General features: G+C 35.1%; 1 protein-coding gene across 1 annotated transcript in view; it reads right to left on the bottom strand.

The window, feature by feature from the left end:
• Positions 1-16,075, bottom strand: part of LOC127834129 (unconventional myosin-XVI-like) — a 165,942-nt gene that overhangs the window by 32,158 nt on the left and 117,709 nt on the right. The window contains exons 38-39 of the mRNA XM_052359758.1: positions 1,866-1,913; positions 423-526 (exon numbers count right to left, since the gene is read on the bottom strand). Coding sequence (XP_052215718.1) covers positions 423-526; positions 1,866-1,913 — 152 coding nt within the window. The remainder of the gene's footprint in view (positions 1-422; positions 527-1,865; positions 1,914-16,075) is intronic.

The following is a 16,075-nucleotide window of genomic DNA, read 5'->3' as shown; positions in this document are numbered from 1 at the left end:
AGACAGACAGACAGACAGACAGACAGACAGACAGACAGACAGACAGACAGACAGACAGACAGACAGACAGACAGACAGACAGACAGACAGACAGACAGACAGACAGACAGACAGACAGACAGACAGACAGACAGACAGACAGACAGACAGACAGACAGACAGACAGACAGACAGACAGACAGACAGACAGACAGACAGACAGACAGACAGACAGACAGACAGACAGACAGACAGACAGACAGACAGACAGACAGACAGACAGACAGACAGACAGACAGACAGACAGACAGACAGACAGACAGACAGACAGACAGACAGACAGACAGACAGACAGACAGACCAAAACAATACACCCCATATCTTTCGATCCGGGGGCATAAACATCTGACAAGATATTCCCTATACAGAGACAATCATCTTACAATATATTCTTCTAGCTTTTCCTGGTTCTTCTTTTCTATCATGTCCCTCTTCCATATTGGCGTTGATTTTGTTACTGGAATGTAGCCTGGAATCTCACTCACATCTGAAACAATTATATTTAAAACATTTATTGCACAAGATTTTCAATCAAGATTGTTTCCAAACAAGATTGATATATCATTCCAATTGTCATTCTGGAAATGATACATCTGCGGTGTTCATTTCAATTATCATATGCTTAAAATAATTCAACTCCTCTCCAAAAGCTTACACCTTTTTTCAACTTATATGATAAATTCAAGTACGCCATGACACTAGCATAGTATTCTCCATGTCAAGAGCCATTATATGTTTACCTGAATTAAAAATATTGCAGCAATTGAAATATATGCACTATATACTTTAAAGGCTGTTCTGAAATGTACAGGACACCTAGCTTGATTCCAACTAATGTTGGATACCAGAGACTGACACTAATTATCAAAAACAATACATGCCACTAAATCTCTCCTAAATTTATTGATGTATGTTTACAATCATCTCTGGCTGACAACTACTGTTGCTGTTCTGAACTGATACAGGATACCTTGATTCCATGAATGAAAGATGAGAATTATATGCAGTGGAAAACTGCATCAAAGCCCAGTATTTTATATATAAATGATCATAGTTAGCAGGGACCTGCAAAGTTTTCATGAAAGATACATTAATTGGATCTGACATATTTCAGGGGAAATGCCTTCTTAAAATAAATGAAGTTAATTACCTGTCTAACCTACATCAGTCACTTAGTGACTCATGGAACTGAAGTTTTGGGTGAACATAGCCAGACATCCACATGCTCCGAGAAAAGGGGGTTTAATGCATGTATGTAAAGTGTCGTCCCAGATTAGCCTGTGCTATTGGCTAATCAGGGACTACACTTTCCACCTAAACTGTATATTTGCTAAGAAGATACTTTTTTAAAACAGAAAATTTCATAAAAGCAGAAAAAGTCTTCCCTGATTAGCCTGTGCGGAGTCCCACTTTTTCCTTTGGGATTCCTCCTTTTTCCTTTGGGACTCCTACTTTTTCCTTATGGATTCCAATTTTTTTTTTTGACTCCTCCTTTTCCCTTTGGGACTCCTACTTTTTCTTTTCGGACTCCTACTTATTCCTTTTGGACACCTAGTTTTTCCTTTGGGTCCTACTCATTCCTTAGGGACTCCTACTTTTTCCCAACAAATAGTCACAGGTTTCCTATTTAAAAATCATTATAATTATAAGTGTGACCCTGACTCGTGTGATCTATGGAATTGTGCACTAAAGTAGTACAGAAATCATATTCTTCTTAGCCCCATATTTCCCAATGTATGTTACACACGGTATGCCTTTCCATGTAACACTGAAAAATCCACTGAACAACATTGGCGTAATTAACCATGACAAGAAATGTTGCTTACCTATATCATCTAATGAAATCTCCATAGCTGAGTCTTTGGAACCTTTACCTGAAAACAACAACAGAAAACATGATGAGAACAGAAAAACAGCAACAAACATCAAAGACAGATTTTAAAACTCACTAAAAAACAATTTTTACCATCCAAGGGCATGAAACATTTATATAAACAAGAGGGCCATGATGGCCCTGAATCGCTCACCTGACAAACCTTGCCACATCAACTTAAATACTATCAGCCCATATACAATCCCAGGCCAGATTTCATTAATTAATACATTCTGACAAAGTTTCATTTAGACGTGATGAAAACTTTGACCTCTTTCATCTACACAAGGTTTTACTAGAATTGGCCCGGTGACCTAATTTTTGACCCCAGATGACCTATATACGATCAGGGCTCCCCCTGGCCCAAAAATTTCTGTAACCAACATTTGAGTCAAATGTAATTTTTTGTAGCCAAATTTTAGACACTGTAGCCAAAGTTTTAGCAAAGCATTAGGAACCACCTGTTGTTAGTCTAGGCTAAGGGGTGTAAAAGAAGAAACTACAAAACAAAGCTTTAATATGTTTATTACTATAATCATCATGTGTGCATAACAAAAATAAACAGTTTACAACAAACCATTTATAGAAGAACATACATCATAACTCAAGCACATGTTCATAAAATAAGCATATGATAAATTTACATAACATGAGCACATGATATCCTGAACATACATTTTAGCAGAAGGCCATGAACCACATCATGTGTGCATAACAAAAACACAACAGTACAACAAAACATTTATAGATATACACACATCATAACTCAAACACATGTTCATAAAATAAGCACATGATAAATTCACATAACATGAGCACATGATATCCTGAACATACATAATCCGCCTCAACTTCAATCCAGCCCAAATCTTGAAAGCACGTTTGAAATCAAACTTGTCCATTGGTGGGCTGTCTATGGACAAAATCAACAAGTTCTCCAAGTTTTTAATTTAAATAGAATTTCTGAGAGATGTTGAATGTCAATTCCCTTTCTACCAAGCAAATTAACTACATTCTCATATATGCTCTCTGCATTTGCTCTTTGAAGTTCAGCCACACCTAAAAAGTAAGTATGTGGAAAAGCCATTCCAAACTGACATCAGTTTCCAAAAGTCTAACATAGGTCAATTAATTTGCTTTACTGAAGTGTCTGTACTCTCATCATCATGATACTGTACTTGCATGATGTCAGTATCTTCTGGAGAAGATCACTCCTTAGAACATCTGCCATATTTTTTGAAATTCCGACACACTGGAGCTGCGTTCATATGACAAATGGCTGTCAACGCGAAGGTCATTGAGCTGGGTTGCACCCTGAAAATATATTTAAACAAATTTGCATCCTGAAAATATAATTTATGATTTCAAGTATATTTTGCTCAATATTTGTAGCAAACATAAACAAAATCAAATTTTATAAATCAATTTAAAACAAATAAAATTTGTTTTAAAGATGTTTTATTTATTTCTTTTACCTGCAAGACACACAATCTGTTCAGGTCTGGAACCAGTGATGATGCGAGAGTATGTTGTGCAGCAAATTACACATTAGTCATAGCCGACACTACAGCCGCTTTACTTTTTGATATTGCTGCAGCCTGCGCATTTGTCATTGATGTTTTCAGACTTCAAGATTGTGAGGCCTCTTTGTGATCTGAAATAAACAAAATTTAATACATGTATGCTAAATTTCAAAACAAAAAGTTCTTTTTGAAAAGTGTCAATATATATTTATTATGAACATAACAAAATATTATTGTTATTTAAATATATTATTAATAATATAAAAATTGTTCATGTATATTCATTTTAATATTGATTGTCATTCTTTTTCATTACCTTTTGATTTTTCGTGTTTTGAAATGTCTTTTTTCAACATACTACACCCAAAGTGAATGAAATTGATTTTTGAAAGTTGTATGCATATTTTGCAATACATCGTTTTTGATTTTGCATTATAGGCTAACCACTTGAATTCCAAAAGCCAAACATCTTTGAATGATCTATTATCAGATTTGATTTTTTTTTAGACCGTGTCATTAGATTCGTCAGAGTCCAAAGGACGCTTATTGCCTACGGTCGCCATAATAGCAGTCGCAATTTCTGACACTTTCGCCGAAAATGTCAAGGGTTTTATACCCGTTCATCTATCGTCATTCACAATTGTAATTGTAACACATTTAGCCTTTAATCATTACAAACATTACGAATTTCTCGAAATTAAAATCAATTATCAACTTCTTGACTTACGTTCATTGTGTGACTAAGTTGATAACTCGCTAATGGCTTTTACTCAAATTGAGTGAAATCGGCAGCAATCTTTAATCTTTAATCAGATGTAATTGTTTATTAAAGCTGATAAGATGAACGATTACACCATTGTTTTGTTTTCAGCCATTTTCCTTGTCTCGATGACCGATACTGACCGGTGTTAATGCCGACTGCGTATCAATTTTTTGGGTCAATAACACGGCGATGTATTGAAGCACAGTCTACAGCTGAAAGAGTTTATTATCTGGGACGGCATTTGTCACGTTTTCGTCAAACGATTATTTTATTAGCTGAATTTGCTAAATTTGCGCCATTGGCGAATCTGGCAAACAGCAGAGGGAGCCCTGTAACGATTCAAAATCAGTTATTATCAGGATGAACATTCTGACCATATTTCATTAAGATCAGATGAAAACTATGACCTCTATTGTCTACACAAGGTTTTTCTATGATTTGACCTAGTGACCTAGTTTGTGACCCTAGATGACCCAAATACAATCCCAACCCAGATTTCATCAAGATTAACATTCTGACCAAATTTCATAGAGATTGGATAAAAACTGTGACCTCTGTAGTCTACAAAAGGTTTTTCTATTATTTGACCTAGTGGCCTAGTTTTTGACCCCAGATGACCCAATTACAATCCCAACCCAGATTTCATCAAGATAAACATTCTGACCAAATTTCATAAAGATTGGATAAAAAACTGTGACCTCTACTGTCTACACAAACAAATTGTTGACGGACACAATCACACACGTACACACGCACAACGGACTTCGTGACAGGTGAGCTAAAAATGTTAAGACATGCCTGTTATCTAATGGCATAAACAAAGTAACAAAATGTAAAGACACATTGTGTATTACTTATGGTCATAAACAGATAACAAAACGTGAAGTTCTAAATGGCTGCTATCTATGGGCATAAACAATGAAACACATGTAAGGACACATTGTCAGTCACCTATGGGCATAAACAAAGTAACAAAATGTAAAGACATAATGTCTGTTACCTATGGGCATAAACACAGTAACACAATGTAAAGACATATTGTCTGCTACATTATTATATCTATGGATTGGGCATAAACAAAGTAACACATTTTAAAGAAACGTCTTTTTACCTATGGGCATAAACCAAGATACAAAATGTAAAGAAATGTCTGCTACCTATTGGCATCAACAAAGAAACAAATTGTTAAGACATGTCTGCTACATGTCTCTATGAGCATAAACAAAGTAACACATTTTAAAGAAATATCTTTTACCAATGGCCATAAGCAAAGTTACAAAATGTAAAAAATTCTCTGCTACCAATGCTAAGGGCATTAACAGTAATGCAACAACATGTAAACAAATCAGGAAGCTGACAAACATAAGTGATCAAAAGCTGGTGTGAATTTTCTCATTAGACTATCGAAGTTTTTAAAGCATGCATAAACGATTCTTGTGTCAACATTCTTTTTTTTCTAAATCTCAAACCTATGATCCATTAAGAAAAATGGATTTTAAATAAACAAGGGCTGTTTGTAAAACATGAATGCCCCCATATGGGCTGTCCATTGTAGTGGCAGCCATTGTGTGAATATTTTTTTTGTCACTGTGACCTTGACCTTTGACCTAGTGACCTGAAAATCAATAGGGGTCATCTGCCAGTCATGATCAATGTACCTATGAAGTTTCATGTTTCTTAGGCCTAATTATTCTTGAGTTATCATCAGGAAACCATTTTACTGTTTCAAGTTACTGTGACCTTTACCTTTGACCTAGTGACCTGAATATCAATAGGGGTCATCTTCCAGTCATGATCAATGTACCTATGAAGTTTCATGATCCTAGGCCTAAGCATTCTTGAGTTATCATCTGAAAAAATTTTTACTGTTTCGAGTCACTGTGACCTTGACCTTTGACCTAGTGACCTGAAAATCAATAGAGGTCATCTGCCAGTCATGATCAGTGTTCCTATGAAGTTTCATGATCCTTGGCATAAGCATTCTTGAGTTATCATCCGGAAACCATTTACTGTTTCGAGTCACTGTGATCTTGACCTTTGACCTAGTGACCTGAAAATCAATAGAGGTCATCTGCCAGTCATGATCAATGAACCTATGAAGTTTCATGATCCTAGGCCTAAGCATTCTTGAGTTATCATCCTGAAACCATTTTACTATTTCGAGTAACTGTGACCTTGACATTTGACCTAGTGACCTGAAAATCAATAGGGGTCATCTGCCAGTCATGATCAATGTACCAATGAAGTTTCATGAGCCTAACCCTAAACGTTCTTGAGTTATCATCTGAAAACCATCTGGTGGACGGACCGACCGATGGACAGACAGACCGACATGTGCAAAACAATATACCACCTCTTCTTCGAAGGGGGGCATAAACATATTAACTGAGTTATTATGTTATCATTATTCAAATTGTGTTAAGTTAAGTAAAATTTAAAAAATACAAGTTAAGCCTGTACAGACACTTAAACAGTTGTTGCGGAACCAACAATTGCATCTTGATGTCTCAATTGAACAAATCTGCACAGAATGGCGTGGATAATCGATAATAACCCCCAATCCAAAAGCCTCAATCAGGCTGTAAAATATTAAGCAAAAAAGTCAATGATTATATCGAAACATTTTGTTTGATGTTAATTAGCTCAATTATCTTGCTTAAAAGGTAATTAAATAAATGAGATTGGTGACTTATTTTTCACAGATTTTTGGGATGCTATGGTGCTGTCATTTACAAGACCAGTACTGCTTGACCTACATATACCTGGCACTTCATTAGTGTGGTTACCAAAGGAGTGGTGTGTGGTTATGAGATTAGAGCCAGAATGACATCTGCTGATGGGCAAAGATAGGCTTTGCTATGTTAATTGCATCCAGGATCTCATGCCTTCATGTATTAGTGTGTTTATTTATCACAACTGGTATTTAGCAGAAATACTTTACTTTAAATGAGGGAAAGCCACTGTACTTACATAGTTATTAATATTATTTATCATGCATTAATTGATTTAGTGAAATGGTCTTGTGGGGGATTTGAGGGATTAAAAAAGAAACCTGGAAATGTCAAGAAATATGGTTTATATATTTAGCTTTTTTGTAAACCCATATGTAAATAATTGCGCAATTCTAAGCTCTGTCAGTATGTATATAGCTACATAATGACAATATCTTACAACAATTCCTCCACGTAAACTAAATGTACTCAAGTTTTTTAGCAGAAACAGTTTTTCTTTAGAAAATGATATCTTAATCTCAGCACTCGATGTTAACTATGATCACAAAATTGCAGAAAATGCATGCATCAACTCTGTGAAGTAATTAAGTAGAGACTTTCTAATTATAGATACAGTGGCCATGAACTTGACCCAACTGACCCAAATTAAATCCCATGCTAGCTCTTCAATTATAAGCTACAAGTATAAACATAAGATTAATTAAAACACAATGCTTCCATCATAACTCAGGTTATTGAGCGAATCTTTATTTATAGTAACAGTGATCTTGACCTTGACACAGCTAGCCCCAAATACAATATTACGCTAAGTCTTCATTCAAGCTTGCTACATCCAATGTAGAAATTTATCAAGATAGGGACATGCAAACTAAAGGCATGAACAACATACATTATTGACCGGAAACCAACTGCTCCACCCCAGCCATATACCAATCTTATAACCATTTTCAACTTGGTTGAAAAACATGGTTAACAAGATTCCACCACTTCGAATGGTGGCTTCATACTCGTTAGATTATGAATTCATTAATAGACAGAAGTAACGGATTTATAAATATTTGGGACAGTAGCAGTGATTTGTTTTTACCAAAATTACTGCCTCTTACAGACTGATTCCCATTGGCCAAAAGCTAAATTTTCCCCAAAAACTCAGGCCAAAATTTCCCCAAAAAAGATGCAGACCTTCTCCAATAATTAAAAATTGGTTTATTGAGTTTATTATTCAGGGTTATTATGCTGTAACACTTAAGAACATTAATTTAAAAATGCAATTAAGCATTCAATCATAATCAATTTGAATTGTGTTACATATATTTATAATCATATTAATTATTTTTTATTTTTCCCAACTGCATGGCTTATCCCGCCTTTTTTCCAAATTCAAAAGGCACAGGGTGTAAAATGAAGCCACAAAAAATCACTGAGTAGTTTGTTTTGAAATGCATAATTTCTGTACGAGTGCAGAGCTTTTACGAGCTTATAGTCCCCATGTCTACTAGTACAGATATCAGGCACTATATAAGCCCCACATCTATTAAACAAATCCAATTAGCATTAAACATCAGATAATAGATCTGATGCTGGTGATAATCAGATCTATCTATCAAGCAGACAGCTGTTATATTCAGATAGTGGTTTCTATGTGTATTTCACAGTTTATGAGGCCCTTCATGCTGCTTGAGGTTGCATTTTCAGTTGAGACTCAGTCTCTAGGGCACATCTGATAAGGGAGTGCATAGATCAGTATCACAATAAAGTGTAAATGAAATGGGGAAAAGATAACCACTATGTGAGGGAAACTTTCAAAGGGTTACATGTGAAATCCTGATGCACAATTCGTAACCGGCAGAGATTGCACCCCACTTAAAATAACTTTTTTGTTAAATTTATGTGATGGTTTGGACATTTGCTACGTTGGCGCCAAGGAAACAAACTTAGTAGCCAAATCTAGGGGGTTCGGGGGCATGCCCCCCCCCCTGGAAATTTTTGGAATATGTTAAACAGTTTTCGGTACATGTGGTATTACTTTTTTCATTTTTTTTTGTTTTTGAAGAAATGCATGAGAAATTTCTAAATCAGCGTTAGACCGTCATTGCATGCCAAAAACCGTAAGACTCACGGCGAAACCGTGAGACTTGACAGGTATGATTTAATATATATATAGGTGTTTATTTCTATCCAATACGCCATAGTAGGCACATGAGGACAACATAAATTCACAATAAAATTAACAACAACGTAGGCAAAGCAAAATGCAAAAATAAATAAATAATAAAGATAATAATACACACGCACACCCATACGCATACACCCACACTCACACACGCGCACACGAATACACCCACTCCCATACACACATGCACACACTCACAAGTGAACTAAAAATACATAAAACGTGCATGGACAACACAATAATCATGAAAACAAGCGGAGAAGCCCATTATGAGTGATAAATAATTATAATAAAAAAATACATTACAAAATAATATTATTCCCATAATTTCTGAAATGAGCTTAAAAGAGGCGATCAAGAAATAATTGCCGATCACAAGTAAACAAAACATACATAATTAGTACATAAACGGATGAGCCTTTAATAGAGGCGATCAAGATATAATTGCCGATCACTCAGAATGAGTATATTAACGCATCATAATTTTCTGTGTACATTGGATACATGAAAACGTAAGAAAGAACAGTATTATGAACACCAGCAAAACATAGATAAGTTACTTTTCATATGAATATTTTAATTACCGGTAAACAGGATAAGCAACTTAAACAATTCATAATGAAATATGTCAAGCTATAAATGCATGGAAGCTTTAATTTAATGTTAAGTTATACAATTCGTAATGAAATATGTCAAGCTATACATGTATAGGAGCTTTAGTTTAATGTTAAGTTAAACAATTCGTAATGAAATATGTCAGGCTATACATGTATAGGGGATTTAATTTAATGAATGACATTACTTATATAAAGGATTATGGTGTTAATTCTTAACTTTAAAACCAAGAAATGTAAAAGAAGCTAGTTTTCTTAATGTTAGTGCATTTTGTGAATTTATAAGTGCAATACATTTTTGCATGTTAGGTCGTAACCAATACTTTTTATCGATATATTTCTTTCTTAAGTCATTTAATAAAGAACATTCTAAAATAAAATGATATTCGTCATCAATTTTTTGACAATGTGTACATTTTCTTTCATTATAAGGAGTAGCAATGGGTTTATGCCAGCGGCCAGATTCAATTATTAAACGATGAGATGATACTCTGGAGTTTAGAAAGAGCAATGCGATGGTTTTCATTTGAGATGCTTGTAAGGTACATTTTTAAATCATTGTTTATGTTAAGATGCCTGTAGAACAAGGCTCGACTAGATTTCGTTAATCGTGAATTCATATCTTGATAAAAACAATCCTTAATTCTTTGTTTGAATAATGACAAGAAAACTTCTTTTTGTCCTACCCCTTGGTGTATCCATACTTCTAAAAACCATAAACTTGACAACAGTTGATGCAACGAACTAACCCAATTTTTTTTAGACGGTGTTAATTCAAAGTCATGTTTCATTATGTTATATATAAGTTTAATATACTTATTTTCTTTGCTTTCTATTATTTTAAACCAGTATTTAACTATTTTAAAATATCTACTTACAATAAGCGAATGTTGCCCTAACTCACAGTAAACGAAATCATTTTGAGTTGCCCTTTTAACACCTAAGATATTTTTACAAAATTGAGTATGAAGACGTTCAATATTTTGTGCTTTATGAAAGCCCCATACTTCGCAACTGTAGTTCAAAATTGGTTTAACGAGTTTATCAAACAATTCTAATTGATGGCTTACTGACTTGGGTTAGCATCCAATGTTGCTCATCTTTTTAGAACCAACATTGTAAAAACTAGGAATATGTTCAACGTATGTTCATACTAAAACTATCCTGAACTTGTCAGTTCATAAAAATTGAAGAAATAAATTAAAAAATATAGTTAACTGTAGAACTTTGAAACTGTTTTAAACTGTTTATATACACTGGTTAGATAAGACGTTTCTGATTCTGCATTCACGTCTGCACTATTTGAGACATCCTCCGATCGCGAACCTAACATTTGGTCATTTCGTGAGCTTCCATTATTCTGTCTGCTTTCTTTTCTAAAGAATTGTGTTAATTTCTGTTGCTTGCTTTTTTCTTTTTCGTTCAAAGCATCCATTTTCCCGGAATCTGCAACTCACTTTTTAAATCGTTTTTTCAAGTCGCATAGCGACCGTTAATGGAAGTTACTCTTATCTACTTTTTAAGCCAATCAAAATCGCTGTTTCTTGGGAAATTAGTTTATAGTGGCTATGTCCATTATGCCATAACTCCGCCCATCTTATTAAATGACAATTCCGTACTGGTCGATTCGATAACCTTGAATCGTAACATCTATAGGTCATTACACGGCACGCTTCAGTGATTCAGTAATCACCTAAATCGCAGAGTAACCCAAATGTTCGAAAAAGTTTGGTCGCAGTGTAAAGCGTGACAAATTGAGACATTCGCCATGTGGATTATCCACTAAGCGGTCATCATTATCCCCTGGGGCCTTTCTGGTAAGGGTGTTATCTGTGTAATCTTATCGATGTTTCTGGCGATTTATACGGCCTGAAAACAGGCATTTAGATTGTGCAGTTGAAAAGCATAGGGTCTAATTTTTCAATCACCAATTTCATGAATATCTTATTTTTAATCGCCAGCCAGGAATTGTAATCTCCAATGGCGATTTCGGCGATCGGTAACGCTGACGTAGATTTATAGAAAGTTTCAGGCTGTTTCCAGAAGTAGCTAATTACCAGTTCAATTATTTTAAATTTAAAATAGTATTTCTGCAAAAGAAAACAATATTTTGAATCAATTATAAAACAGGCCATTCATGATACAACCAACGTTGGCTGACATGGATCACTAATTGTATAATGCAACAAGATATACACACGACACTAAATTAAATGATGATAATAATAATAATCATAATAATTACAATATAAAATGAATTAAGTGCAATATAAAATGCTGTGAACCTGTTCCAGAACAACAGCCAAGTCTTTTTTGTTTCCTTTAATGCAATTTTATTTTCTACCATCAGAAGATATGTGTGAAAAAAACTCTCAGACAGACACATCAACTGATAAGCAGACTGGCTTTCACCAAGAGGTATTTGAACTTATAAGGTAACCACTGAGGATCCCAGGAAACAGAACTGGCTTTTTGATAAAATTCCAAGCATTCCGAGCCGAACAATTCAGTAAGGGAGGTTATTGTTTATGAAAATAATATGACTAGGTGTTTTACCAATCAGGTTATTAAAATGTACACAAACAAATCAAATTATCATCAAATCCAAATCAGGTTTTGGCTCACTCTGGTGAAACTCATGCTTACAGGTAAATAATGTGGTAAGGGGTGGTATTCCAGAAGCATTTTAAGTTAAATGTTATTCTTATCCTTAAATTGGGAAATGTTCTTAAGTGTTTTTATTTCAAATTGATCTCAATTGGCATCAAGATATACATTTAAATAACATCATTATGCCATATGTTATTTTAGGATAGCAAAAAAAACTGGTGTCTCTTTATTTAGTAAAGAAATACAAAACATTATAATTTTGAACTTAAGTGAAATTATTTGAGAAATGACTTAAGATGTTTCTGGAATACCACCCCTGAACATTAATAAATAATTCAGTATTACCCACCAAAAATGGAAGTACTGTTGTAAGCATTGCTTATTTGTTTTGGACAAAAATATATAAAACATAGCACTGACTGACATATTAATCCTGAAATGATGCATAAAAATTATGTATCATCCATCTCCATCTAAAACTGCCAGTTGAAAGAGATTCCAATGCCTCCTCCCACCTACATACTGGCAACAATATATGATATCCAACAATACATTCAGGTATCTCATCATTCATTCATTCCTGCTTACACAGTGCCCAGACATAACCGTAGCCTCATATATATGGTACCAACATTGTGACACACAGATATGAGGAATAATATAATGTTCACCACGTCATTACTAAGCCTTATACTACCCATTGCTCTTGAACATTACAATTTTCTTTTCATTTTGGAGACATATACCAAAACATGAGCAGTGAAACAGTGATATTGTAGCTCTATAAAAAACGATCTTTTGAAAATATCAATTTTAATGAAGATTGTACGAAAATTATTGTAGAAACTGCTAAAAAGATTATCATAACATAATCCAAGAGCCATAACTCTACATAAAAACTATGTCAATTCGGTTGATTATATTCAACTTTTTTCAGAGATATTTAAAGTTTGAAGAAAATTAGAGAGCATGGTTCTTAAAAACTACTTCAACAGGTTGCAAATGCATAGTGTATATGCCAGTGTTCCAGCTAGGCCTAAATTGAAGGGCTGTTCCCAAGGCCCGCCCTGCCCTTTTTATCTGGCACAATTTATAACAAATATTATATTATAATATGCAACAGGGAACATTCCAGATGATATGACCCCTTGCTAAATAGCGCCCTTTTGAGAACAAGAGGGCCTGAAAGGCCCAAAGTCGCTCACCTGAGATTACAAGATATTATTGGGACAAATCTCCTGACCAAGTTTCATGAAGATTGGAAAATAAATGTAACCTCTAGAGTTTTAACAAGGTTTTACTATAGCCATATAAGGAAAAAAGCCCTGCCCCCTGGTGGCCATGTTTTTCAACCAACCAGCATCATTTTCGAACTCATCCAAGATATTATTTGGATGAATCTTCTGACCAAGTTTCATGAAGATCGGACAATAAATGTGGCCTCTAGAGAGTGAACAAGATTTTACTATAGCCATAAAGGAAAAATGCCCCGCCCCTTGGCATCCATGTTTTTCAAGCAAACGTTACCATTTTTGAACTCATCCAAGATATCATTGAAATCAATCTAGATCTGACCAAATTACATGAAGATTGGAAAATAAATGTGGCCTCTAGAGTTTTAACAAGGCTTTACTATAGCAATATAAGGAAAAATGCCCTGCCCCCTGGCGGCCATGTTTTTCATCCAATTGGCATCATTTTCGAACTCGTCCAAGATATTATTGGGATGAATCTTCTGACCAAGTTTCATGAAGATCAGACAATAAATTTGACCTCTAAAGAGTTAACAAGATTTTACTATAGCCATATATAGCCATATAAGGAAAAATGCTCCACCCCTTGGCAGCCATGTTTTTCAAGCAAACTTTACCATATTCGAACTCATCCAAGATATCATTTAGACCAATCTTCTGACCAAATTTCATAAAGAATGGACAATAAATGTGGCCTTTAAAGTGATAACTAGGTTTTACTATAGCCATATAAGGAAAAATGCCCCGCCCCCTGGCAGCCATGTTTTTCAACCAACCCACATCATTTTCGAACTCTTCCAAGATATTATTGGGATGAATCTTCTGACCAAGTTTCATGAAAATTGGACAATAAATGTGGCCTCTAGGGAGTTAGCAAGATTTTACTATAGTCATTTATAGCCATATAAGGAAAAATGCCCCGCCCCTTGGCAGCCATGTTTTTCAAGCAAACGTTACCATTTTCTAACTCATCCAAGATATCATTTAGACCAATCTTCTAACCAAATTTCATGAAGATCGGAAAATAAATTTGGCCTCTTAGAGTGTTAACAAGGTTTACTATAGCCATATAGGGAAAAATGCCCCGCCCCCTGGCGGCCATGTTTTTCAACCAACCCGCATCACTTTGGAACTCGTCCAAGATATCAAAGGGATGAATCTTCTGACCAAGTTTCATGAAGATCAGACAATAAATGTTGCCTCTAGAGATTTAACAAGATTTTACTATAGCCATATTTAGCCATATAAGGAAAAATGCCCCGCCCCTTGGCAGCCATGTTTTTTAGCAAACGTTACCATTTTCGAAATCATCCAAGATGTTATTGAGACCAATCTCCTGACCAAATTTCATGAAGATTGGACAATAAATGTGGCGTCTAGAGAGTGAACAAGATTTTACTATAGCCATATAAGGAAAAATGCCCCGCCCCTTGGCAGCCATGTTTTACAAGCAAACGTTACCATTTTCGAACTCATCCAAGATATCATTGAGACCAATCTTCTGATCAAATTTCATGAAGATTGGACAATAAATGTGGCTTCTAGAGAGTGAACAAGGCAAATGTTGACGTCGCACAACGCACGACGGACAAAAGGCGTCACAAAAGCTCACCATGAGCACGATGTGCTCAGGTGAGCTAAAAAAGTGTGTGCCCCCCCCCCCCCCCCCTCATCCTGCCCTTTTCAAATCCTAGCTGGAGCACTGATATGCTACACGCTTAACAACAGGGTGGTCACTGGTCTGATCCCCACTGTGGGAGCATTCTTTAGATCTCCTCAGGAGATACAAATCTCAGAAGAAACAGACTACAACTCAAAAAGCCACAGACTCATTTTGATGCAATCAAGATAAAACAAATAGGTTTAAACTGAACAGGATTCAAACAGAAGAACAAACTAGAATATGTAACTCTCTATGAGGTTATCAAACCCTATCTGAAATGAATGTTTTCTCTAAGCATGCTGTTGTGAAGCAAATCTCAAAATGGGTAACAGAGGCAATTAAATGATACACAAGAGAAGGGAAATACCCCAACAAATGAGCAATTCAAATACTACTCTTAGACTAGCAATTTAACATTTTAAAATCTGTAATAAAGACATATCGGGAATATCTATGTGAAATGATTAAGCCATGGATTTCAACAATAAAAAAAAAAAGCTTTCAACTTTTTGAACAAGCATTGTAGAAACTGATCTAGAGCTGATGAACAATGAATACACAATTACATAAAACAAGAACATGTTGATTTCACCAAAGATCAATCAATTAACCCTTTCAGTGCGGGAACCGAATTTTGAAGGCCTTTGCAAACAGTTTGGATCCAGATGAGACGCCACAGAACGTGGAGTCTCATCAAAATTCAAGCTGTTTGCTATTCTGATAATATTCTTTGAAAAAAATCAAAGAAAATGCTTATTTTAGAAATTAAGCCGACGACATTTTAGCAGACAACAAATTTCCCAGCATGCAATGGGTTAACAAAGATTTGTTT

Source organism: Dreissena polymorpha, chromosome 6 (genome assembly GCF_020536995.1).
Source record: "Dreissena polymorpha isolate Duluth1 chromosome 6, UMN_Dpol_1.0, whole genome shotgun sequence".
Classification (NCBI taxonomy): domain Eukaryota; kingdom Metazoa; phylum Mollusca; class Bivalvia; order Myida; family Dreissenidae; genus Dreissena; species Dreissena polymorpha.
Note: the sequence above shows the minus strand (reverse complement) of the source record. Positions and strands in the feature narration are given on the sequence as shown.